Genomic DNA, 26,167 nt, shown 5'->3' on the forward strand with positions numbered 1-26,167 from the left:
TGGGGTTTTTGTCCTTCAGACTTTTCTGTTCAAGAAAAGGCTTTCTAATTGGAATAGTGACTGGGTACTTTTTCTAATGCATATCCAAGTAAGCATCATACCAAACTCATATCTGAGACCTTGATTAGGAAACTGAGAGAGAGCAGGAATTCAATGATATGACTATAAATGTAGAGGTATAGGACAGCATCTGGGTTTTTTTGGTTTTTTTTTTTTTTTTGTCTGCTTGCATGGTAGGATAGCCAAGGAGATACTAAAAAAGTCCCTCAAAATATTTTGAACTTGTCTGCAGCTGGCTGACTATATAAAGATATGAGTTTTATATAAGTAGAGTGTCAGTCCTGTAAGTGGATCATATTCATATGCTTATAACCTTTTTTTCTTTCCTCAGTGACATTTCCTGACTTCTCTAAAAATAAAACAAACAAACAAACAAACCTCTAGAGATGTCCTAAAAGGAGGTTAATTTTTTCTTTCTGTTTCAGTACCAGAGGCAGCTGATTCCATTAAGATGGTGGTTTGGTCTGACACCACCGTCAACATATCTTGGAGTGAACCTTTGAAGCCAAATGGACCTCTAGAATCCATCCGCTATCAAATCTCTGTCAATTTATTACCTTCTGTCCCAGCAACACCCTTGCGAAAAAGTGAATTTCCAAATGGGACACTTGCCTGGTCTGTCAGTGGGCTCCAATCTGGAACAAACTATTTATTCAAGGTATAACTACAAGCAGCTTTACCTGTTTGTTCACTAACTTTTAAATCTTTAGACTGCTCTTCTGTCAAGCTATATGTGTGTTTTGAACCTATGAGTTCAAAACTTGGCAGACTTCTCTCAGTCCTTTAGTCTTAAGGAAAATTAAACATCACTGTTCCTACAGAGGTTGTTCAGATTAACTCCTTAGAACTGAGATCTTTTCTGTTTAAGGAGCATATCACAGATCACAAGTGTAAATAGGAGTTTCTGCTGCAAACCTGCTGTTACTGCCCTGATACTTCATGCAACATGCTAGGAGAGGGTCAAGTGATGGGTAACCTCTGTTCTCAAAGGACGACACCTGGAACTGTGAACTGCTTGTGAAGGGCTAGGTGCAGTGCAATAAACAGAGCTATGTGAGTGCAAATGGGTCATGGCCAAAAGGTAAAGTCTTTTCTCAGGAAAGTAACATATCTGAAACTTTCATAAGGGGGAAACCTCTATATGTCATATCAAGAGCAGACTCAGCCATTTTGTCAGTTGCTGCTTTTCCTTTAATAAATAACTTTTCATTTAAAAAAAAAAATCATAGTCCAATAAACCAAAAGATATCTGATATATCTATAGAGATATAGGTGATGACTGAATTGATGGTTGACTGATTATGTCTGGCAGCTGTCACATTTTAAATAAAAGTATATTATAAAATATGCATGTAAAGTCCACAACAAGAACAACATATCAATGTTGACCCTTTAACAAATGTTAGAGGACTAACAATGACTTAAAAATAGAAGTAGGGGTTTGGCTATTTGGTGGCCTTTGAAAACAGTTTCTGTAGACTAAAATATTGAAGGGGGGTTGCAAACCCTCTGATGTCATCTACTTGGATTTCTATAAAGCCTTTGACACAGTCCCCCACAACATCCTTCTCTCTAAATTGGAGAGATATGGGTTTGATGAGTGGACTGTTCGATGGATAAGGAATTGGCTGGATGTTTGCATCCAGAGGGTCATGGTCAATGGCTCAATGTCCACATGGAGACCGCTGACAAGTGAGTCCCTCAGGGGTCCGTATTGGGACCGGTGCTATTTAACATCTTCATCAATGACATAGACAGTGGGATCGAGTGCACCCTCAGCAAGTTTGCAGATGACACCAAGCTGAGTGGTGCGGTTGACACACCAGGAGGACAAGATGTTATCCAGAGGGACCTGGACAAGCTGGAGAGTTGGGCCTGTGTGAACGTCATGAGGTTCAACAAGGCCAAGTGCAAGGTCCTGCACCTGGGACGGGGCAACCCCCGATATCAGTACAGGTTGGGGGATGAAGAGATTGAGAACAGCCCCGCGGAGAAGGTCTTGGGGGTACTGGTGGATGAAAAGCTGGACATGAGCCAGCAATGTGCGCTTGCAGCCCAGAAAGCCAACCGTATCCTGGGCTGCATCCAAAGAAGCGTGGCCAGCAGGTTGAGGGAGGTGATTCTGCCCCTCTACTCTGCTCTGGTGAGACCTCACCTGGAGTACTGCGTCCAGCTCTGGGGCCCTCAGCACAAGAAGGACATGGACCTGTTGGAGCGGGTCCAGAGGAGGGCCACAAAAATGATCCGAGGGCTGGAGCACCTCTCCTATGAGGACAGGCTGAGGGAGCTGGGGTTGTTCAGCCTAGAGAAGAGAAGGCTGCGAGGAGACCTTATTGCGACCTTCCAATACTTAAAGGGGGCCTACAGGAAAGATGGGGAGAATCTTTTTAGCAAGGCCTGTTGTGACAGGACAAGGAATAATGGATTTAAACTAAAGAAGAATAGATTTAGACTAGACATTAGAAAGAAATTTTTTACCATGAGGGTGGTGAAGCACTGGCACAGGTTGCCCAGAGAGGCAGTGGAGGCCCCATCCCTGGCAACATTCAGGGTCAGGTTGGACGAGGCTCTGAGCAACCTGATCTGGTTAAAGCTGTCCCTGTTCACTGCGGGGGGGTTGGGCTAGATGACCTCTAAAGGTCCCTTCCAACGCAGAGCATTCTATGATTCTATGATTCTATGATTTTTGATTTCATTGAAATATGATGCTGTCAGTGCAATAGAAGAAGTAGTTTCTTCCACTGTCCAGGCAAGTCATAGACAGAGGAAGATAGGAAATATAATAATAAGCCAGCCCCAGGCTTGCTAGCAGAAGAATGGAATATCCATCCATCAGCTGCTGCAGTTCACATGGACTCCCGCATCAGCATTGGATGAAAACTTTGGTGGCTTACATAGCTATGCTGGGCTATGAACAGTGAGAATTGAGGGGCAGACATATCATCGCCCCTGCCACCCCTGCTGGCAGACTCAGACAGCAAGACTTCTTGGACAACCAGGGCAGGGGGAGCACCATCCTGAAGTAATGGCAATATTACATGCCTGAGCACATGTGTCATTGCTATAAGAATGGGCAGAAAAGAATAACTTAATGTGGAGATGAAATCAAGAAGGTGGAGGAACCAAAGGGGTTCAAAGTAGCAAGGACTAAAAAGGCAGGTGGGAAGGCTCTGTTAGTATGCTGAAGAGGAAGACAAAAGGAAGAATAGGTTGCAGTGTCTAGTGCTTTTGTTTTGTTTAGTTCTTAGGAACAGGAGACCTGTGACTAGATATATAACACAACTGCATGAAGCCAACAGTAGCACAACAGATCAGGAGAAGGAAATATCAGGTTAAGGAATATTTATGTAGGTTATACATATTAAGTCAACAGTATCTGATAGCCTTAAACTACATAAGGATATGGTTAAAAACAGTCTGTGAATGTTCACCATTATCTTCTGTAACTTTTGGAAGAGAGGAAGTCCCATAGAACTAGCAATAAAAAGGTCACACTTAGCTTCAAAAAGGAAATTGTAGACTGCTTTGTGTAACTTCAGTACCTGAAGTTATTTTAAAGACATACACAGTTTTACTTGGACTATATTAGGACATATATAAGTATTATTAGAACTATACTAGGACAAAATGGTAAACAGTTGGTATACAAGCACCTAGAGGCTAACAGAGGAATAAAAATGTCCAGTGTGGATTCATAAGAACAAAACATACTGCTTCTCCCTTTACAGATGAAGGGTTAAAAGGAAAACAATAAATGAGGTATCTGGAATGCAGGGCTATCACCAGAGTGACATTTTCAAAAGCAACCAAGTAAACATGTTGTCTGCAGAATGCACACTGGATGCATCACAAATACAGTCAGAGAGTGGTTTTCACAGTTCATACATAGGCTGGGAGAACATTCAGCTGATGGCTGGGGGGGATCGGTTCTGGCCTTAATTTGATTTTGTGCTTTTGTTAATGATTTGGATGGTATAATAGGGAATACATATTTACATATATACATATATACCTACATACCTGTATGTATATATGTACGTATGCATACCCAAACATAGGTGATATTTGATTGTGGCTTAGTGGAAGGCAGTGTGCTAAGGCACCTCATCACCTTGTGATTTTGTGACTCTAAAACACTGCCCAGCATGTGATGTGACATCTGCATGCCTGTGTAAGAGCTTGTGGCATTTCAGAAAGGTCTAGAAAGAGATGAGTCTTGGTAGAAAGATGAAACGAGAAACTAAGAAGAGTCTCTGAGGAAGGGGAATTTAGGCCATGAACTTCCAGCCTAAAGATGTGTGACACTGCAGCTGTGAGGCTCAAAATGTTTCTACACCTATATCTATATTGCCCGACTATTGTCTTGTTTGAAAACAGCTAGTCTTCCAAACACTTGGAATTGCTGAAGCCACCTTTCCAACTGGTCTGGTACTGTCCAGTTCATCCATTTTCTTACTAGGTTCTTGCTTTTCATCCTGATGAGAACTGGTTTTCTGAAAGTGTCCCTGTTATTGCAAAAACTTTTGAGACTCCACCTGCACCTGTCAACATAGTTCCCGGAAATACCAGTTTCCAGCTACAATGGAGAGCTCCTCTGCACGTCAATGAAACCAGCTTCTGGTTTGAGCTGCGTAAGGTAAAAATACCCCTTAGGTTTTTTCCAGATCAGAGCAAATTTAACCCACTCTGTCTTGGTGAGCAGGACAGGGTGGCAGGATGTCTATGAAGATTCTCAGTGGTTAATTTGGGCATGGTGAAGTCAGTCTTAGTGGCTCAGAAGGGGCAGGATGGAGGCAGTGTTTGCCAGGAACAAGGGGGAGTGCAGCTGCAGCATTTAACACTCCATAGTGCCAAAGGACATCCTGGATGACCCCACCAGAATTCCTCTAGGGTCTCCTGTTTCAGTAGAGTCCCCTCTCTCTTTCCTCGCTGCCCTCCCCCAACCTGGCTGGTAGCTACAAATCCTAAGTCTGCTCTGCACAAGAAAGAAAAGAAAGGGGTTTCCAGCATTAAATGTCAGCTACAACCTAGTATCTGAATTTTATTTTCCTGTGATAGAGGTTATGAGAAAATGCTGGAGAGAAAAATGGGTCCAGTGTGCAGACTGTAGAAGTAGGCACTGTAGTGACAGCAGCATGGATGGAAGATTCAGGTTTTAATGTCTGGACCACTGGACACAAAAAATGTCATGTGCTAAACTAGATCACGTAGATTCCTTAATATAGATTATCAGATTTATTAGGCCTACATCAAACATTTCCCATCTGCCCTAAAACAAATGTCATAGTACAATTCCACTAAACCACCTCCTTTCAATTGCATCATGGCAAGCTGAACATCATGGTGATCCAGAAATACAAGCTGCACAGAGATAAGCAAGGGGAAGGATCCTTTTGGCTGTGCAAAGGGGTCACTTAATCTGTTGTCCTTTGTGGCTGCCAAGACCTGTAGGTCTCCTGAAAACAAAGAAAAAAACTAGGTTTTGTGTCCTTGGTCTCTAAGAGGACAAAGTCCCGTGATTGAAACAGCACATTTGTAATCTCTCCCCTATGATATTAAAAGGTGGCAAAGTAGTTAATCTACCCAGGAATAGAACTGTGACACATTTTCAGCAGAGCAAGAACATTGACCATAATGATATTTTATTTTTCTAGTGGCAAACAGAAAGTGACTGGTTTTCTCCTGCAAGCACTACGTGCACAGCAGATCTTGTTTACACATGCAATCTCACGGGAACTCTTCCTTCAACCAACTACTTTGTAAGAGTAACAGTAGTTTATATTACAGGAGCGAAAAGCACTTCCTCTTCAAGAAGCTTTAAAACTACAGGTAAGTGCTTAGTGTAGGACAACAAGATTTTAAGACTGTTTTAAGGACATGGATAATCAAACAAAATATTTTGTAAAATTTAGCAGACAATTTTCTTATACTAAGAGCCAATAGTTGTGTGTGTTTGAAAAATAAATAACACAGCACCATATCTGCAAAAGTAATAGGAGGAAAGAAATGAAGTTCACTTCCAAGTGGAACAGAAGAAAAGAGTGAGAGAAACTGAAATGAAATGCCTCATGTGAACTCATAACTACTGGTGAAAGGCTGCATGTGAATGAAAATTTTGAAATTTTTCCATCAGAAAGAGAAGGCCAAAGATTAATTATCCATGGGGATTACTGATCTAGACCCTCAGTCCTTTTGTATGCCTAAACACCCGTGTGTACGTCTAAATTTTGCTCTTTGCTCATTAGCCCTTTTTCTCTCTATAAACACGTTTTAAGAGTTCTGTTTCTTCCCCCTGTTTGGCCAAAGCTGGTGTTCCCAGTAAGCCAGGAGTTCCAAAAAGAGCAGAAGACACTAAAAACTCTGTACAGTGGGAAAAGGCTGATGACAATGGAAGCAACCTGACCTACTACATCTTAGAAACCAGGTAAGCTACGTGTGCAGGCACTCTTCCAGTAGGGAGCAGCCCAGGACAAATCTGTGTATATGTGGGGGCTTTCAGTTTGGCTCTCATGGGAACAGTGAAATATCAATGATGCAAATGTCCCTTCTCATGGGATCTCTTTCTTGGGTAAACTAAGTAGCCACTATTTCCAGAAATTCCTGGAAAACTTAGAAGAAAATATGCACTAACGACATTTCCAGACCAACCCTGAAATACAGGGATATATTTGGATATATGTTGGTGAATTAGAAGAAGATTTGGGGATATTATCACAGATTTCAAACATTTAGTATGTATTTTTGGCTAAAATAGATGTAGAAATATCTTAGTGTTCAAAGGATTCATGGACAGGTGTTATAAAGTTGCCAGAAAGAATCATAAGGTATTCCCACCAACACAGGATGACTAGATAATTTTTCAAGTGTTCTGTCATCAAATACAGATTACCTGGACTATACATGTCACACTCATTAGGCATCTATAGAATGCCAGTTCACACTTATTCCTGTACTGGTGCTGGAAGGGCTGAATGGACATGTTAGAGTATATTGCTGTGGGCAGTGACTTTGAAACTTCTCATTTTTTGATCATGACTCTGGAGGGGTCTGTTTAAGGCAGTAAGTTCAAGGCTTAATTAATGCATTATTTAAAACTAAGGAGGGTCCATCTTCTGAGATATTCCTATGAATTGCTTGAAATCGGGAGTGATGGAGGGAAGCAATTTTTTAAACTCAGCTGTTATTTCTTTTTCCTCAGTTAACTCTGTGCTTATGTAAGCTAAGGACTGACAGCGCTGTGGAGCCAGGCATACTCTACCTATATAAGCTTTCACCCAGACATATTTTCCTGGTGCTGTAAGCTTCCTCCATACAGTTATGTGAGCATACAGCAGCACTGACCTGCATGCTATGACACCACAATAATTTCGATATGCCAACAGCCAGTTTGTACCTGGCTTGCTGTGGATGGGTAAAAAAAGGACAGTCCCTTGGTCTGTGTCAGGGTTGTGCTTTAGCCTCTGTGTTCTCCAGGCTCCAGCTGCCTATTAATCTCTGGAATCATAAGGTATCACTGAGGTGTTTTTTTTTAAGTTTAATGAAATAAGCTTTTCTCCTGCAATTTGAATGTGCACATGCTGATGTTTTTGACTGAATTAGGTCCTTTTACACCAGGTGGAAAAATGTTAGGTTAGTTGCATAGTATTCTAGAAAATATTTGCATAGCCTTTTGAAATAACCCCTGTTTTTCATACAGCTCTGGTAGGGATGTGTACACACAAAGGACATGAACATATAGTTTTCCCATGTCTTTCTGTTTTATAAATGTTGACCTTTTTTCTGCATTAAAGTGTGTTAGGAGAATGATTGACATACTCATGAAGGTCATTTCACATGAAATATTACAGTCCTGTGTGACATGAAATGATATTTCAGATATGGCCTTTCAAGTTTAAATGCATGGTCTTCTTTTGGTTGGTGAATAATCAGCTCTGAATTTATTGTGAGCAATCAATCTCAGTCCAATGGGGAAAGGAAGAAATATCCCCAGCAGTCAGCAGATACTATGGGAAACTGGCTAGCTAAAGAATTGTGTCTTCACTGCCAATGACTTGCTTCCTGTTTAGCTTGTGAAACCTGATGCATAAGAGCCACTGAATTGCTCTGGGCCCAGGAAAGCAAAAACCTCTAACAGGACACAAAAATAAATGTTTGCTTTTTTTTTTTTTTTTCCTGAAAGCTAAATAAGAAGGTTTTGAAATCTTGGCTGTGAGGTGTACGTGGAAACAGGTGAAAGAGCTTTTTATGTCTAAAACATTCTAGCATTTCATTTCCAATGCTAAGCTAAAGATGTGTGATTCCTAGCATTGCTGAAATGGCATGGTACAATTTTCTGCTCCATGGTCAAAACCCAACAACCAGATTGAGCTTTCCTGAAGGCAGAGAGATGTTGTGAAGGCCATGGAACTGAAATGAAGAACAGGGGGGCAAGCAGGGAACAGCCCTCATTGTGTTAATGACATACCCGTGTTATTTTGCTGTGCCTGTTGCAGGAAGCAGTCTGACAACACCAGGAAAGTGAAGTCCTTGTGGGAGGTGGTTTACAATGGCTCCTGCACCAGTATTTGCACGTGGAAGGCCAAGAACTTGCAAGGAACTTTCCAGTTCAGAGTGGCAGCTGCCAATGTGCTGGGACTTGGTGAATACAGTGACACAAGCAAGGATATAATTTTGGGTGAAGGTATGTCCTGTACTTCCTTATTCTGTTAATCAAGTATTTTATTCAGAATAATCACACCAATTTATGAAGAGAGAGCTGCTATTTTAATAATGATGTTGCTGCACAGGTAAAGTAATGTGTCTAAGAGGTAATAAATGGTGACATTTATATGGTGACCCCAGCTGCTAGTGCTCATCCAGGCTCTTTCACATGGAACAGTGGGCCTGAAATTTGCTTCTGCTCATTTATACTGGTTTGTCTCTGTGGCCCTGTATTCTGCATTATGGTATGATTCTTGAAATAAAAGCAAGCTCCCACACTGGGTTAAGGATGTGAGGATTACTTCTTGCCTTCAGCCAGAAGATTAGACCTACACTCTGTGGGTGTTTTTCAAAATCCCACCTTGAGTGGCCAAAGAGTTCAGCACTTCATCTTTCCGTGTACACAGTAGGTTGTACCACAGGAATGGCCCAGAGCCGGGGGTGGAGGATTAGTCTGACCAAACATAGACATCTACATACAGCCTACAAGACAGTCTTTTACAGAGGAAGACATTTACACAGCAGGCAGCTCAAGGGCTTTCTCAGGTTTGCTCAGCTCCATAGGATCAATAGGGTTTGTATACAGAGTCATTAACCAATTTTCCCCTTCTATTTAACAGATACTATGATCTCCCCAGACACCATCATTGCCATTGCTGTTGTGATCGGAGTTGTTCTGGGCTTGACTGTGGTCGTGCTATTTGGTTTCGGTATGTGGCTGAGTTTTTTGTGTATCCTTGGTTTGCCAGGCCTCAGTAAAAGGCAGTTCAGATGGCAGGAGATTATTGGCCTCCAGGTTTAGGGAAAAGCTGAACAATCCCCAGGGTGGGAGCTGCCATGAATTTGTATATTCTCATCCTTTGAGGCCCTAGACATGGCTGGTTATATTTTCAGTATCAAGGACAGGATACCAATTCACTCCATCCTCAGGCATTTCTTGCTGTTGATTCCCTGCAGGGAGAGCGCAGGAATGCTGAAGGGACTCTGATGTTTCTGTGTGTCCTTATAAAAATTTATACCTTATAATTCTCAAGTGGGTACTGCATTTATTCACCAAGGGGTCCAATTTTTTTCCTCTTAAGCTTTGTCCCTGAAGAAAGGATGTACAGATTACCCTGAGATGTAGATGTCCACATGTGATGGTCCTGCCCTCTCACTCCTCATCATCTCCCTGGGATATAGCAGCAGCCTTTCTGGCTTGGGTCTTGCCACATACAGAAATGGATGCTTGACTGATTTTTCAGCCCAAGGAGCAGCTGTCTGTGTTTTGTGGGAAAAAGATGGCGGCCAGATGGAAATGTCTTTTTTACATGAGCTGCTGGCACGTCATGTTGAACAGAATAACAAAAAAACTAGCCTTTCAGCCTGTTCACCATGCAGGCATGCTCTTAGAGTAAAATATCTGATGGTCTGTTTTTCTGTTCTAGTATGGCACCAAAGATGGAAATCCAGAAAACAGGCCTTGCCTGGACAGATAGTCTTTATCAAGGAAGATGAAGAATTAGCTCAACTCAGGGGGATGGCTGAGACAGTGGGACTAGCCAATGCCTTTTATACTATAAGGTATGTCCTTGGAGCAAATGTATTTTCAGGACAAAAACATCTAGAAGTGTTTCCCTGGACTGGTTTTCATCAGTGCACTCATCCCTGACACCTCAAGGTGGAGTTAAGGGCTGCATCTGTGCTGCAGGGCAGGTCTGCTCTGAAGTACATACGCCCTACCTTGTTGGCTCCCTGGTGTGCACCCTGGCCTGGATTGGCCCTAGCCCACCCTGCACAGTCACGTTGGCAAGAAACGCAAGTGTATGGGAAAGGAAGAAGACCTGGTGTTTTCCAATAGCTTCCAAAAAATCTAGGCTTTACCTGAGCTCCCCTTAAATGTACCTGATTAGACAAATAGTACCAGATGCATTTGAGGAAGAGTTTTTGTTAACATTTCAAACATTCTTAACTATTGACAAGTGACTAGTATTGCTGTTTTGTAGCACTCTTCCTTCTCAAGCAGAGATTGAATCATTGCCAGCTTTCCCTCGGGACAAACTGAACTTACACAAGTTGTTAGGAAGTGGAGCATTTGGAGAGGTGTATGAAGGGACTGCAGTAGATATCCTGGCAGATGGAAGTGGAGAATCCAAAGTAGCAGTCAAGGTAATCATGGCTGTGTATTTCTCTGGCAACAGAATGGGATGGGCAGAGCGATTTGGCTCAGAGGTTATACCACAGAAACAGGTGTTGACAGATTTGGGTATTTCCTTGAAGTATTTCTTGCAAGTCACTTAAAGCTGAGCCTATCTCCTTGTAATGATTGCTGGAAAATCTTGTGTATTTAAGGTCACGTCTATGTCTGATTGCTTTACTTAAGTGCTACATGGTAATGGTGGTGGTGACCGAGCATTCTCCTTGGGAAGCTGGCAGCTCATGGCTTGGACAGGTGTACTCTTCACTGGGTAAAAAACTGGCTGGGCGGCCGAGCCCAGACAGTGGTGGTGAATGGAGTTAAGTCCAGTTGGCAGCCGGTCACGAGCGGTGTTCCCCAGGGCTCTGTTTTGGGGCCAGCCTTGTTTAATATCTTTATCAATGATCTAGATGAGGGGATTGAGTGCACCCTCAGTGAGTTTGCAGATGACACCAAACTGGGTGGGAGTGTTGATCTGCTGGAGGGTAGGATGGCCCTGCAGAGCGACCTGGACAGGCTGGATCAATGGGCCGAGGCCAACTGTATGAGGTTTAACAAGGCCAAGTGTCGGGTCCTGCACTTCAGGCACAACAAACCCCATGCAGCGCTACAGGCTTGGGGAAGAGTGGCTGGAAAGCTGCCTGGCCGAAAAGGACCTGGGGGTGTTGGTAGACAGCCAGCTGAACATGAGCCAGCAGTGTGCCCAGGTGGCCAAGAAGGCCAACAGCATCCTGGCTTGTATCAGGAATAGTGTGGCCAGCAGGAGCAGGGAGGTGATTGTCCCCCTGTACTCAGCACTGGTGAGGCCACACCTGGAATACTGTGTCCAGTTTTGGGTCCCTCACTACAAGAAGGACATTGAGGTGCTGGAGCGTGTTCAGAGAAGGGCAACGAAGCTGGTGAAGGGTCTAGAGAGCAAGTCTTATGAGGAGCAGCTGAGGGAACCAGCATTGTTTAGCTTGGAGAAGAGGAGGCTGAGGGGAGACCTTATCGCTCTCTACAACTACCTGAAAGGAGGTTGTAGTGAGGTGGGTGTTGGTCTCTTCTCCCAAGTAGTTAGTGATAGGACAAGAGGAAATGGGCTCAAGCTGCGCCAGGGGAGGTTTAGGTTGGATATTAGGAAAAATTTCTTCACAGAAAGGGTAGTCAAGCATTGGAACAGGCTGCCCAGAGAGGTGGTGGAGTCACCATCCTTGGAAGTGTTCAAAAAATGGGTAGATGTGGCACTTCGGGACATGGCTTAGTCTAGTCTGCCCTTAATTGGTTTAGTGTGGACTTGGTAATGTTAGGTTAATGGTTGGACTGGATGATCTTAAAGGTCTTTTCCAACCTAAACGATTCTATGATTCTATGATTCTAATTGTTATTACACTTTTGCTTTCTGTTGAGTAGACTTTGAAGAAGGGTGCAACAGACTACGAGAAGAGTGAATTCTTGAAGGAGGCGCACTTAATGAGGTAGGGACAGCTTTGCCGCTGGGTGCCCTTTGAAGCCAGTATCATGTGAGGATGGTGGCCTTCAAGAAGAATGAAAGCAACACTTTCCTCTAAACAAATTACTGTGACATTTTTGGGGTGTTCTCCTGTTTCTACTAAAAAATAATTCACAACTGATGAATCTTATGAAAATAAAGCTATAAAACTGATTAGCAAAATTTAAGATACAGACTGCAAGTTTGGTATGCTCATATCATGGATTTATTGGGGTTTGGACTGATGTATTTCAGTATCTTTGTTCCCCTAAAAGTAAGTAAGTTGCTAAAGGCAATTGGGCAACATTAGGTTAATCCCATTTTACCAAAATAAACATATCAAAACAAGCTGATGCCTTGAAGTTTCAATTTACTGTCAAAATTGTTTTTTAAAAATGTGCATACTTACCACTAGAGGCTGCCACACACCTCTTCTATTGAGGTAGACTTAAAAAAAAATAATGCACGTCACCAGTGTGAGAGTTTCATACAGAAGGGTCTGTGTGTCAGCTAGAAATCTGGTTTTCCAGAGTCTCCACAGAAACAAGTAGAAGTTTAGCTGAAGTTTTCAGGTGGTAACATAAGACTGAGAGTGTGGTTTAGATTTCGGGTGCACTTCTGGACTTATCTGACTTTTATTTCATGAGCACAGAATTAGAAACATCTTCTGAAAAATGAAGGATTTTATATCCTGTACAGAAAACATAATGTTATTAAATTTGAAATTGGTTTTCACAGCATTCTTTTTTGTGTTTACATATTTTTAAAAGAATAGCTTGCATTTTTTGCCTTTTTCCACACACTGTGTATTGAATGAGCTAAGAGGCTTGTGAAAACCAAAATGGAACCATGTCATTAAAGTGTAAATTCATGACAAAGAGTAAGTGTTGTGTGTGAACTTCCTACAATCTATCTCTAGTCTACCTGGCAGTCATAAACCCAGTCAAGGTCTCTTTTCTGTGTGGCATGGAAATTACATATGCCCATAGTTAAAGTCTCTGAAGCTTCCCCAATTCTGCTTTCTTTTTTCAGCTAATAATTCAAAACCAGAAATCCTGGAAAAATATATAATTGCAAATGATTACCTTTAAATATAAACATTGATGTGGGCCCATATGTACACCAATACAACGAAACATAGAAACAAAGAGAATACAGAAGTTTAAATATTATATATTCTCAGTAGTCACTAAACAACAATTAAAAAATTGGTATGTTTTATATGTTTTAAATCTTTCATTTTTTAATGTGAAAAAAAGAATGATTTAGTTCCCCTGTGGAGGGCTTAATGATTTTTCTTGGTGTTCATCTGTAAGGTCTGATAAATGAAACCGAGGGCAGAAAGGGAAAATAAGTGGACCTGATTGTTTACAAACCTTGATGTTAGACATTTAAATGCAGCTTTTATTTTGCTTGCCTTTTTGGATGTTTATTAAAATTTGGATTATAGTGTTATGCATACTGTCCCAGTAGAGCAAAGACTATTTGTTTCTTCTATTATTGCTATGCAGCAGTGGGAAAATTGAGTTACTTGTATTTCAAAAAGTCATTTGACTTTTGGTTATTGGTGAGTCATTTGTGTACAAATATATGTAGCAAATTCTTGGGTGTATCCCATCACTTAGGGAAGTAAGGAATGACAGCTCAGTGGAGAAAGGGCCATGTGAGCTGCAAGGAAAGTGCCAGATGCTCCTTCCCCTCTTTTTGTTCTTGAGAGTGCCAAAGTTTGTCTGATTGAGAGGTATGTGCTGGGGGCTGGGGGGAACTGTCAAACTCCAAATCACACTCTTAGCTAGAGTCTTTGCCCACACCTAAGATTATGTGAATTGAAAGAGGTTAGAAGGAAAATGTCCCTCTGGTTTATTTGTTTGTTTATGCTGGTGCATTTGACAGCACTTTGGACACCACCAGTTTCCCCAATAGAGTCAAGTTTCTCTGACTGCTGGTGCAAGTCCTTTCACACAGCAGTGCAAAGGGAAAACCATTTTCTAACACAAGAAATTGATTGCAAAAGCACAGGCACTGACAGAGGCAATAAATATTCTTCATTTTTTGAGAAGTTCTAGATCTGAGAGTACTGATTGGTCTGTGGTAATCCCTATCTTTTTGGATGCACACAGGCAATTACAAGCATATCTGCAAGTATTCTTTGTGCATATTTTGTTTCTCTTGAAAATGTACTGTGAGAAACAGTTGTCCTCTGAATTATGAAAATAATACATTGCACCTTGTGCTTTTACCCTTCTCTGTCCATTTCTCTGAATCAGCAGTTCTACTGTGAATATAGTAGTAAAAGTACTCTATTAAAATAATATAGATACCTTTAATGTACAGGTGGCAATTCATGTTATTCTTAGATGAGATAGCCACTTGGCTACCTTTCTTTGCTTCCTAGAAATATGATGAAGTGTGCTTTTGACATGCAGGCATGCACTAGAGTGCCTGTCAAAGTACAGTGTAAGCCTGTGTTTTGAAAGGATGTCCCTGAACTCTCCCCATGACTGAGCAAATCCAGGCACTGTGAGTTACTAAATCATGTTGTTGGTAGAGGCAGGATTGTAAAGGCTGAACTGCTCATTCATTGCTTGCAGCTATATGCACTTTACTAGCTATCAACCAGCTGGATTTCTCATATGTAATCTTACAGTAATTTCCTTCTCTTTAGTAAATTTGATCACCCCCACATTCTGAAGTTACTTGGTGTGTGCCTGTTAAATGAACCTCAGTACCTTATACTGGAACTGATGGAAGGAGGGGATCTACTTAGCTATTTACGAGGAGCCAGAAAGCAAAAGGTAGGGTAAAGACCATTAGACTCATATTTTTAACCTGTAATGCCCACAGTTTCTCAGTTTTTCCCTTCCTCCAAAGGTCATGCTGATATCCAGCTGTTTCTGTACCTGTACCTGTGCCTGTATCTTCAAATTCTTTAGAAGGAAAGAGGAGAAAAGAATAAAGAATAAATGTCTTTAATTATTTTTTTTCCATAGTTAGAAAGCAGATTAAGAATATGGGTGGTAGGATTGTAGGTCAAGAGGACTCGACACTGAAATTTTATAGCTTTATAACAATTGTCTAGTTCATTTACATGATCAGATCAAATCCAAAGTCAGTATTGAATTCTACTGAAATGTATATACATGTATTCTACTAGAATAATATATTATACTGATTAATACAGCAGCAAACAAACCTGATCTGATAGTGGAAGGAAATTTTCAGGGTCCCATTTCTTCCACTATAGTAAAGAAATATTTCTGAAGGTCCTGGGATATTCTTAGCCCCAAATCAAAGAACAGGATGTGTTCACCTGCTTTGCAGTGCAGTGATTTGGCAGTTTACCCTGCTGGTAAATAGCACTTGCTCTACTGACATACACAGATTTGTGCTTTGCATGCTTTGGAAAAATCCTATACATTTCAAATGAGGAAACAATACCATCTTTGCATAGGGAGGTTGTCATTCTAAGTTTGTAAAGCTGGAAGACATGGCTAACTTCTGGTTTTGTTTCTTGTAGCTCCAGAGTCCCTTACTGACAGTGACTGACCTCTTGGATATATGTTTGGATATTTGCAAAGGCTGTGCCTATTTAGAGAAAATGCATTTTATACACAGGTACAGAACTCATTTCCTCAGTCTTCCAAGGTTTACACACAATATTGGGACTAATTATCTTACCTGGGAAAAAATGCCTAGAATGATGTCACAATGTAACAGTGAAGGTGAGGGCACTGGAGTAAAATTTAATGTTACGCTTTTCTGCAAAAAATCACCTACAGTTCTCTCACAAAATGGTGGGCTACTCTAAGATCTGAATCCAGGACACAATGCACCCTGGGCAAGAATCATATCCCATGCAACAACGAGAAGGGCAAGTGGGGAGATCCATTTAGTGTCTTCATCTGCCTAATTGGTAGCTATAAAGGACGCAGAGCCAGACTTTTCTCAGAGGTGCACAGGGAAAAGATGAGAAGCGATAGGCACAAGTTACAGCAAGTGAAATCAGGTAATATTGTCACAACATGCAGGATAAATCACTGGAACAGGCTGTCCAGAGGGGCTGTGTCATCTCTGGTCTTGAAGATATGCAAAACTTAACTGAGTGAGGCCCTAAGCTGCTTGATCCAACCTCAAGGTTGGCACTGTTCTGAAGAGGGGATTGAACCAGGTGACCTCCGGAGGTCCCTTCTAACCTGAGTTATTCTGCAATGCTAACTCCATCCTCTTGTTTCTGCCTTACAAATCAGGGACCTGGCTGCTCGCAACTGCCTTGTGTCCGTGAAGGAATATGACAGCTCTTCCCGAGTAGTAAAGATTGGTGACTTTGGACTTGCCAGAGATATCTATAAAAATGATTATTACAGGAAAAGAGGAGAAGGCTTACTCCCTGTCAGATGGATGGCTCCTGAAAGCCTCATTGATGGTGTCTTTACAAATCGCTCTGATGTCTGGTGAGTTATAGTTGCCACACAGCTGTGTGAATAATCATACTAAATCCCACAGCAAGAAAATATTGGTTTACAGGAACAATGATAAGATTGTCTATTGCATCTCTAATAATTATTAGGCTAAGGCAGATTTCCTCCTAATATTTTCATGACCTAATTAAAAGTTTGGCACCACGACAGTATCTGCATGGATATATTTCTTAATGCTTTGAGCTCTAGCTTTGGATTCTGGCTGGAAAGAACTAGTGTCACTCAATCAAACAACTTTGTACTAGGCCCACAATGTGATTTTTGCTTGATTGGGCAGTGAATTGACTGCCTGCATCCTGTTCCATTTTGTTTTCCATTAGGTTAATTGGTATTTCCTTCCTACATACAAATACTTTCCCCTTATCATTTCACCCTCTTCTGGTGACTTCTTTATTTTGAAGCCTAAATTTCTCAGCATCATCAGGGGAAGGTCATAGTACTTTGCTGTGGAGAATTACTTAAAAGTATGTATATGGGTGAGTTTGAGTTTATGGTGAAGAAACAGAGACCCACTGTCAGGCAGCATGGAGAAAAACAAACCAAACCAGATCCATTAAATCCAAGATTCACACAAGTTTAGGTTTTGGTAGCCATGGGTATTCATGGTGGGCTACAGCCCACCAATCTTGTCCAAGTCCTCAGCCCCAGCAGCCCATCCACTTGAGTGACACTCTTACCTTTATCTAAGCAAGCTGTTTAGTGCTCTGTGCCAAACCAAATGGGGTGCTGATTGCTTTGTGAGTGGTGCTTAGGAGAACTTGTCTCTCTTCATTTCCAAGGACACCTCTAGAGATTTCTAAACATTTGTTTAAGTGAGGACACGCTCAACCAGAGAGCGGTGCCCAGGGAAGCTGTGGGCACTCAATGTCTTCTAAGCTGCATCACAGTAAGTCTGGGAAAGCGGATCAGTTCTACACATTTATTTTAGCTATTCCAGAAGCTGGCTTAAGGATGTATGAATTGTTTCACAAAAAAAATTAGACCTTCTCACTCCTGAGTTTTGTAACTGAATCTTATTCCTAGGTTAGAGACATTTTAACTATTGATAGGGAGATTGTTCATGATCACTATGGTAATTAAGCTTTTTTGTTGGTGTTTCTTAGGGCTTTTGGAGTCTTAGTGTGGGAAACATTAACTTTGGGTCAACAGCCATATCCAGGTTTCTCCAATACTGAAGTTTTACACCATGTACGATCAGGAGGAAGACTGGAATCTCCAAACAATTGCCCTGATGACCTGTAAGTTAATTTGTTTAAATATTGTTGATAATATTTATAAGAAGCAAGAACTTATTGCCGGGTGATCATCATTTTGAATACTACTTATGCCCTTGCAGAGTTCAACATCCTCCATGTTTCTTTTCAGATAAAACAGCTAGCACTTGTAGCTGCCAGCCTACTACTAATCATCCAGTAGTGCAACTTGTGAGTAAGAACTTAAGTGTCAAAGTTGAAAGGTGGATATTGATCTTTTAAATGGGATTTCAGAGATAATATAAAGTCAGTCTTGGGCATGAATCTTGTAGTAATGTGATAACAGGCTGAGAGTACCTGATGGTATTGGTTAAAAGTTAAGGTGGCTTTAAGAAACAATTTACTGGTCCCTGTATACCATGTGCCTGTGATAGCAGATATAACAGGCTTCCTCATTGGTAGCTGCAGGAATTAGGCTAATATTAGAACATATGTGGAAAATAAACCGTGCTCTCTTTGCAGATATAACTCCTACAGAAAACAGTAAGAAAAGCTGAAGCAGTACAGGAAAAGGGAAGTCTGCACTTCTGGTTAGTCTTTAGTTGAGCTGGATAAAAAAAGTTTTCAATTTCCAGTTTCCTCTTGAGCACAAAATTCAGGTTTAATTGCAAAATTCTTGCAAGTAAAAGAAAAAAATGAATACATACAGTGGATCAAACCCATACTGGCCAGAGGTGTATAAGGGAGGAAGTTGAACCTGAGCCCAGCTATCACTCAGTATTGTCTAATTTCATGTCTCAATTCCTATATCATCCACTCTGCACAGGCAGTCACAGGAATGCACTTGACAGCTGGTGCTACAAATGGAAGGAGAGGCTACTTAAAGTGCACAATTCTTACTCCCGGGGCTGAGGAAATGTCTTGAGAATAATTCTGTGATTGGCAAGCCCAGATCTCTGTGATAGGTCTCACATCAATTACCATTCTCTGAGTTCCAGAGAGGGTGATTATTTATTGTTATGTAGGTATAGCTGAAATACAATATTAGCAATAAAAAAAAAGGTAAGCTTTAGCACTTGGAGGAACTGAAGAACTGAAGAGATTAGGATTTTGTTTTAAGAACAGAGAGAAAACTGGAAGTCACAGAACACATGAGCCCAAAGCAACTTCAGTTTCAGTATTTTCTGCTGAAAAAGGTTTCTTAAAAAAATTCCTGACAGCTGTCCTGCACATGAAAAAGCATAGGAGGTAATGTATATCCATGCACTAGTTTGATATTCAAGCTCACACAAAGGCTCATAAGTTGCCTTTCAAATGAGTGACCAGATCTTCAGAAGAATCAGGAAAACTTTGCTTGAAGTAATTTCTAAGGTCCCAGATCTTAAATTTAGCATAGCAGGTAGGGTTTAAACGCCGGTCTGCCTGTTGTAACTTGTAGGATCAGGGCCTAATAGCAGGGCCTAATAGCAGTAATACTAGTTTTTGAAAGCTGAGGGGCTGAATGGGCTCTTAGACCCTTGCACCATCTTTTATCTCATTTGGTGAACACTCAGCACCTGCATACAGCTTCTGTCAGTAGCGTAAATAGCTTTTTGATACTTTGCTAGGTCATTAATGGCATGCTGGGATTCTTGACATTCCTGCTTCCCTTCTTGTGGTTTTGAACCTGCATCGGGACATCAGCAGTCAGTAATTGTCTCCTCAGCACTTTGGCTTGCTCATTGTCATTTAACAAAACAAACCATCACTGATAGGAAGAGAGTTCAAAGGCCAAACTACTTCAGCTGAGAAGTGTTTAGGAATCCGTGGTAGGCTTACACTGCAGGGGCAAGTACGGCTGACACAGAAACCTTGGGGTGTAAAAGCACTAAGGAAGTGGGATTGGGGTTTTTTTTGGCACGGGGGAGAAATTCTCCCCCTCACCTCCACGAGATGTTACTCCAGGGAGTAATCATCTGCTTTCCCCCAAAGAAGCGTGGATAGATAGAGCTTGGTAATGAATTGGAAAAGGGGCTTGGGGATCTATAAATGGACCACATTTATTGAAATATGAATTAGATGTATGAAGGGAACTACTTTTGCAGTCAGAGATCTACATCTGGCACAGCTACCTGGGTGTGAGGCTTGCATGCTGAAGTTTGGACTGAATTGAGCTCATTTAACATAGATCCTTGAGCATCTGTGGATTGCAGTCAGGAGAATTTGTACAAGCATGGTGCCACTTGCTGCCTTGAAGCTGCGGTTTCACCAAATGTTCACTCCCATACAAAGTTATACAACTGAGTTTGATGAAGCTGAGTTTGGTAACTAAGAGCTTTTGCTATTTGATTCTGGGAACACCGCCTGGGAGGTATTTGGAGGGTGGGAGAGAAGGGCTTGCTCAGAATGTATCAGATGAAAGCAGGGACTCTTCCTCATCCCAACAATTTTTCTCCTTTGCTAAGAAAATCCCCACATCAATTATATTTTCCATCTTGTGTGAGAGAAAATTGGTAATGTCCTGTAGCTTCTGTACACTAAAGTACATTTCAGGAATTGTTCACTTTCTGCCTCCAATATTAGATAATGAATATTAGTTCTTTGGTTTTCCAGGCTCTCAAATTCTTATTTGTCCCACGTATGCAGGTTTATTGAACAAATGGTTACCAGTTATCCCACTTGGATAAAACACAGTTGTGAAATGTAGGTGTGTAGGTGTACACTAGGTGTACAGGCTGGCTCTTAAACCTAACATAAACTTTTAGCTGATGTTGTGTTTGGATCTGTTATTTTTCATTTTTTCCTGAAAGGCTTTCCCCACGAAGTGGGGGAGTCCTCTGAGTATCTTCCTCATACTGAAGTGAAGCCCATGTTTGGCTCCCAAGAAAATATAGGGATGTGCTCAAGCTGTCATTCATGTACATCTTGGCATATTAATCTGGCTTTCACCCTCTCGACTGTCTCGCACTGATGCATTTCTGGGCTAGTGAAAGTTTATGCCATGTGACTTAAAACTTTGGATGTCACAATATACCTTGAACACTAAATATCATTCCACAAATAGCTGTCTGTGCAAAATTTGCAGATATATTCTGATACAGCATGAAAGTTTTTGTCATTAGAAACCTAAAACCTATCTGAATTAAATACTTTGTGAAGAAATATGAGTTCTATCTGGTCTTAATATTTTAAGCCAACCAGCAAGTAATTTGATTTAGGAAATAAGAATATGGAATATAATTAAAATCAGAAAATTGCAGTTCTGAATGTTTTAGCAGCAATGAATATCCCCACTCAATAACAAAACTGAACAACTTTATAAAGCAAATTATCCAATAAAGAAGTAGTTATTTAGAAAGACAGTGATTGGTCTTAGGAATACAAAAATATTCAGAATCCACATTTGTCATGTTCTTGTTTCATAAATGAAAAGAGGGTAGATTTAGATTGTATATAAGGGAGACATTTTTTACAGTGAGGGTGGTGAGACAGTAGAACAGATTGCCCAGAGATGTTGTGGATGCCTCCTCCCTGGAAGTGTTCAAAGAGAGGTTGGATGGGGCTTTGAGCAACCTGATCTAGTGAAAGATGTCTCTGCCCATGGCAGGGGGGTTGAACTAGATGATCCTTGAAGGTCCTTTCCAACACAAACCATTCTATGACTTTATGACTTATGTATAATTTCCTGTTTATTTCTTCCTCTGTTGGTCTAGGGCTGTCTGTTTCTTCCTTTCCGTTAGAGGAGCAGTGTACTCAATAAGCTTTTTTACTTCGTTGCTACATCTTGCACAAGGCTCTGCTCATGAGAGCCCAAGAGCTAACCTGGCAGGGCACAGCACCTGAACTCATGATTTTTTCTTGAATATCCTACCAGCCAGCACGACCAGAAAGCAGATTTTTTGGCTTCCAGCTGCCAAAGCTGGCTTTCGAATTCAATGTGACAGACACTTTGTTGGCAGCAGAAGGAAAACCAGAGTTATTTCACCTCATTTTTGAGTCCCATTCAGTACTTTTCCATCTATATTTCCAGTGTTATCAATAACCAGTACACCTGAAGGTAAGTGAGGAGATGAAGTGATTCAGAACGTTAGGAAGTCAGTACCACTTTTTAGGTTCTTAAAATGGATTTTCATGATTTCACTGGATCCTTTTGAAAAAACAGAATCATTCTGTCCAGCTCCACAACCACATGATACAGGCCAGTGAAAAGTGGTTCTGAAACAATTTTTCTACTCACACTTCTCACCCAATCCCAATATTTTAATGAAAAGTATCACTGAAAAATCAGAAGTCAAGAGATTTCTCCCGCCTGTCACCAAGGGTTTTGTAAAATATCCATTTGTGGTGAAGGACAGCAGTCTCCTTTTTAAGATAGATAAGGAAGGATCTGAGCAATCCAATTCATTTCACGTAACTCAGTAACGCCTGGTATCACATAGCAGCAGGTCTGGGAGGCTGTTTGTCAGGGGAGGATTTGAACTTAGGGCTTAGAGGTGAACACTCCACATTCCAGTAGCAGCTTCCTGAACTGGCCTTTCACTGGCTGCTCAAACTCTGCTCTCCGGTTTTGAGACCCTAAAATCCCCCTCCACTCCCAACACTTCGCATATCCAGGTGCTGGCTACATTTTGGTTTTCAGCTTGGCTCCCCCTGGCTTTTGTAGGATTTGGTTTTGTGTAGCCTGGACTCACCTCAAGTAAGAAATATAAATCAGCCCTATTCTTTAGACAAGCAGGAGGGGCAGTTTTCCACTGAATGGTACAGATAGTGTTGTGCAAGGTAGGCTAGGATCCTTGCACCCGGAGAAAACTCATACCATTTTTGCCTTTGATGGGAAACTTTACTCCTGTTTGTTTTGGTCTGGAGGCAGAAGTCTAAATCAACCCCCTCTGTGCTGGAGTGTTTGCCTTGAACTTCCCCTAAATTTGAGGTAGCATGATTTGAAGGATTAAATAAGCTAATAACTTCAGGTTCATTTCTGGTTTTAGACATCTTTTTTTTTTTTCTGTGAGAGAATTACTTCCTTGACTGCTTTCTTAGAAAATATCGGTGAAAGCAGATTTTAATGACAAATGTGTCTGTCTTTTTTTTTTTTTTGTTATAGCTGCTCCCAATCTCAAAAATATCCATCTTTGAACAATTAAAAGTGTTCATAGTGAGTATTCCTGACAACTGATCTTTAACATGCTTTTCCTTCTCTCAGCAGCTGATGATAATCTTTGCACCACAAATAAAGTTTTCAGAAGTTGAAATCTAGGCCAAGCTTGCTTCTCAGATGATTTAATTCTAAGTGTCAAGATGAATTATTCTATTACCTTTAATTTTTGCATTTTAACAATTTTTTTTTCCAGATTTGATTTAATGACAAGATGCTGGGCCCAAGAACCTCACAACAGACCTACTTTCTCTTACATTCAGGACAAACTGCAAGAGATAAGACACTCTCCACTGTCCTTCATCCACTACCTTGAAGACAAAGAGGCAGCAACTGGAGTCATCAACCAAGCTTTTGAAGGTGAGTGTGAGCCAGCACCTGCTGTCCCCATGACCTCTTCCCCATGAAAATAAGTGTGATTCAATGGGTTTCTTTTCATTGTATTTGTCACTGCCTCAAATACTCTGCCTATAAAATGGGAACAGCAAAGATGTAACTTTCTCATAACAAACTTGTAAAGATTCATTAGGTGCCATCAGGTACGATGCATTAGGTAAAGCACATATAAGATTACCAAGCAAAAAGACCCCTATGCAGTTGCAACTGAGTCTGCCTCACAGAGACATCCAGCTTGCATCCAAATTTTTGATACTTTATGACCCTGTTCCGCTAAAGTAAATGCTTAAGTTCCTTGTACAGCCAGGAGAGCTTTAGAAGGCTTCTGAGTGGAAATCTGTTCCAATTTCAAAGGCATCTACTCCTTCTCCATCAGCTAAACATGGCAGTTAGGCACTTATTTTAGGAGTACTAATTCAGTAGTTGCCTGAAAGTGAGGCATGAATTAGGTACCTAAGTAAGGCAGACTTTATCCTAGCCCAGACTCTGATAGCTCCAGCCAGGAGTCACATCATGCTTGTGCTCTGCACACTGTGAATGAATAAAACAAATTGATGCTAGGGAAGATATACTTAAGACATGGGACACAACAAAGCCCAATTATATAAGAACATTATTAAGGTTGTGAAGACAGTAAATTAAAAAAAAATTTAAAATAATTAAAAAAAATTATCTGTGCAACTGTGATTCAAATCATCTAAACATGGAAATGAACATCCTGACTGGGCCAGAACAAGAAGCTTTTCATGTCCTGCAGTAATTCCTGACTGGCTAAATATTGAGGAAAATGTGAAGTCTTAGTAAACAATGTGTTCTGAAAATCTGCAAAAAGGAAGTTTTTATCAGTTGAAATATTTCATTTGTATTTCACAGGGTGGGTTTGTTTGTTCTTTCTTTTTAAATCAACCTGTTTGCATTCTGTGGTTTTCTGATGAAGAATATTTCCTGTTAAAAGAGTTACTTTCTATTATAAAAAAGCAAAACCTAGTTGTTTCTAAAATATCTAAAGGTTTTGTTTTGGTTTAGGGTTTGTTTTTTTTTTTCCTTCACAAAATGTTGTTGAACTAGGAACTCACCCTGCTTCGTAAACAGTTTTGATACATCAGTATTTTGTGATTTCCTAAAAACTTCCTGATCCATTCCAGGAGTCACATAGTACTCAATTACACAACTATGTAGTCATTTTTCTACAGGATTCTACCTAAATTCAATTCACTGGCATTGTCCAATGTTCAGTTAATGATAGTTTATTTGATATTTTGCTACTCTTTATCATTCGGTGTAGCTTTACAAATGTCAGTTTATCCCCATCATGATTTCTTTATATATCAGATTCAGTCTGTGCATGACATGTTTATGTCATTACAAGAGTAAAGACTTTATCAAGACATAATGGGACCAAAGTAAGCCAGCACTGATAACTTATCATTTCATGCTTTTTTAACAGCTGATTTTGCACCCTTATGCTATAATGAAAATCTTTGTGTATTTGCATGTAATGTAATTTTCTAGTTTCTTGAAGGGCATCTTCACTCTGAATAGTGGAGTTCAGGAAAGAGATACTTAATCTGGCACAAATCTAAGCCTGGCATTAGCTCAGGAAAGGATTGCAGCCAATTAATTAGGCACTATGCCCAAGCTAATAGGCCTGACATTTTGGTTGGGCTTTATCTCACCTAAATGCAGCTGTCTAGAAGCTAGGAGTCTCATCCAAGATACTCTTCTAGATATCTCTGTAGTCAGGAGCAGAAACAGACATCTTCAGAGACTGACAACTCCTGTGTTTTAGGCATTTATCATAGCATGAAAGATGTCACATTTTGCCTTTCTCTCCACTGATGATGTCTGGAATCTAAGTGACTTGCCATATTCCACCTGGATACAGCATCTTCAGACCAGATGTTTAATTTTCAGGTGGCTACAGCAACGCAACATCCACTAGACACAGGGCCATGCTGGTTTGACTGCTTGCATCTACTCCTGAGCTAGTGTGGTTTCCTGACTTAGACATCTTTGCTCTGTGTTTCCTAACTCCACAGGCAAGAGAGACATGAAAACTAAGGGAGTTAAGAAATTCTTGTGGCATGACATCAATATCTGTTAAAATCTTCAGCAGGGCTGAAACTTTTTGATATGATCCTGCCCTTCTGCTGCTTGGAGTTGGGGAAAGAGGCTGGAATATGTTGTTGTCCTTTTGGTGGAGCACGCCTGGCACAGATGTAACATGCAAGGATTTTAGTTTCAGTGCAAGTCTCTGCTTTATCATGTGCCACCTAAGCATGATCTTCCCCCTGCTGTTAACTTGCTCAATCTAGGCAAATCATTACTTTCACTGGCATGACAAATACATACTCTTTATGTAAAAACCATTATTTTGCTAAAATTTCAGGGTCTGCCACACAGCAGAGTTGACAGCGAAAAAGCCATTGCTTTATTTGTTTGCCAGGGACACAAGTAGCATTCTTAGAAATGGCCAAGTTATTGAAAAGGAAAATATGGATTGAGGCTTCCATGAAAAGTTTCAGTTTGAATGGTTAAAATTTGAAAAAACAGTTTACT

At 40.8% G+C, this 26,167-nt stretch overlaps 1 protein-coding gene across 1 annotated transcript in view; it reads left to right on the forward strand.

Moving 5' to 3' along the window:
- The window catches only part of ROS1 (ROS proto-oncogene 1, receptor tyrosine kinase), an 82,852-nt gene that overhangs the window by 49,065 nt on the left and 7,620 nt on the right, over window positions 1-26,167 (forward strand). Inside the window, exons 30-43 of the mRNA XM_075707632.1 lie at window positions 486-718; window positions 4,520-4,696; window positions 5,715-5,889; window positions 6,367-6,484; window positions 8,553-8,740; window positions 9,381-9,470; window positions 10,188-10,323; window positions 10,746-10,908; window positions 12,329-12,393; window positions 15,073-15,202; window positions 15,925-16,022; window positions 16,655-16,858; window positions 17,989-18,123; window positions 23,409-23,572. Coding sequence (XP_075563747.1) covers window positions 486-718; window positions 4,520-4,696; window positions 5,715-5,889; window positions 6,367-6,484; window positions 8,553-8,740; window positions 9,381-9,470; window positions 10,188-10,323; window positions 10,746-10,908; window positions 12,329-12,393; window positions 15,073-15,202; window positions 15,925-16,022; window positions 16,655-16,858; window positions 17,989-18,123; window positions 23,409-23,572 — 2,076 coding nt within the window. The remainder of the gene's footprint in view (window positions 1-485; window positions 719-4,519; window positions 4,697-5,714; window positions 5,890-6,366; window positions 6,485-8,552; window positions 8,741-9,380; window positions 9,471-10,187; window positions 10,324-10,745; window positions 10,909-12,328; window positions 12,394-15,072; window positions 15,203-15,924; window positions 16,023-16,654; window positions 16,859-17,988; window positions 18,124-23,408; window positions 23,573-26,167) is intronic.

Source organism: Pelecanus crispus, chromosome 3 (assembly GCF_030463565.1).
Source record: "Pelecanus crispus isolate bPelCri1 chromosome 3, bPelCri1.pri, whole genome shotgun sequence".
In the NCBI taxonomy this organism is placed as follows: domain Eukaryota; kingdom Metazoa; phylum Chordata; class Aves; order Pelecaniformes; family Pelecanidae; genus Pelecanus; species Pelecanus crispus.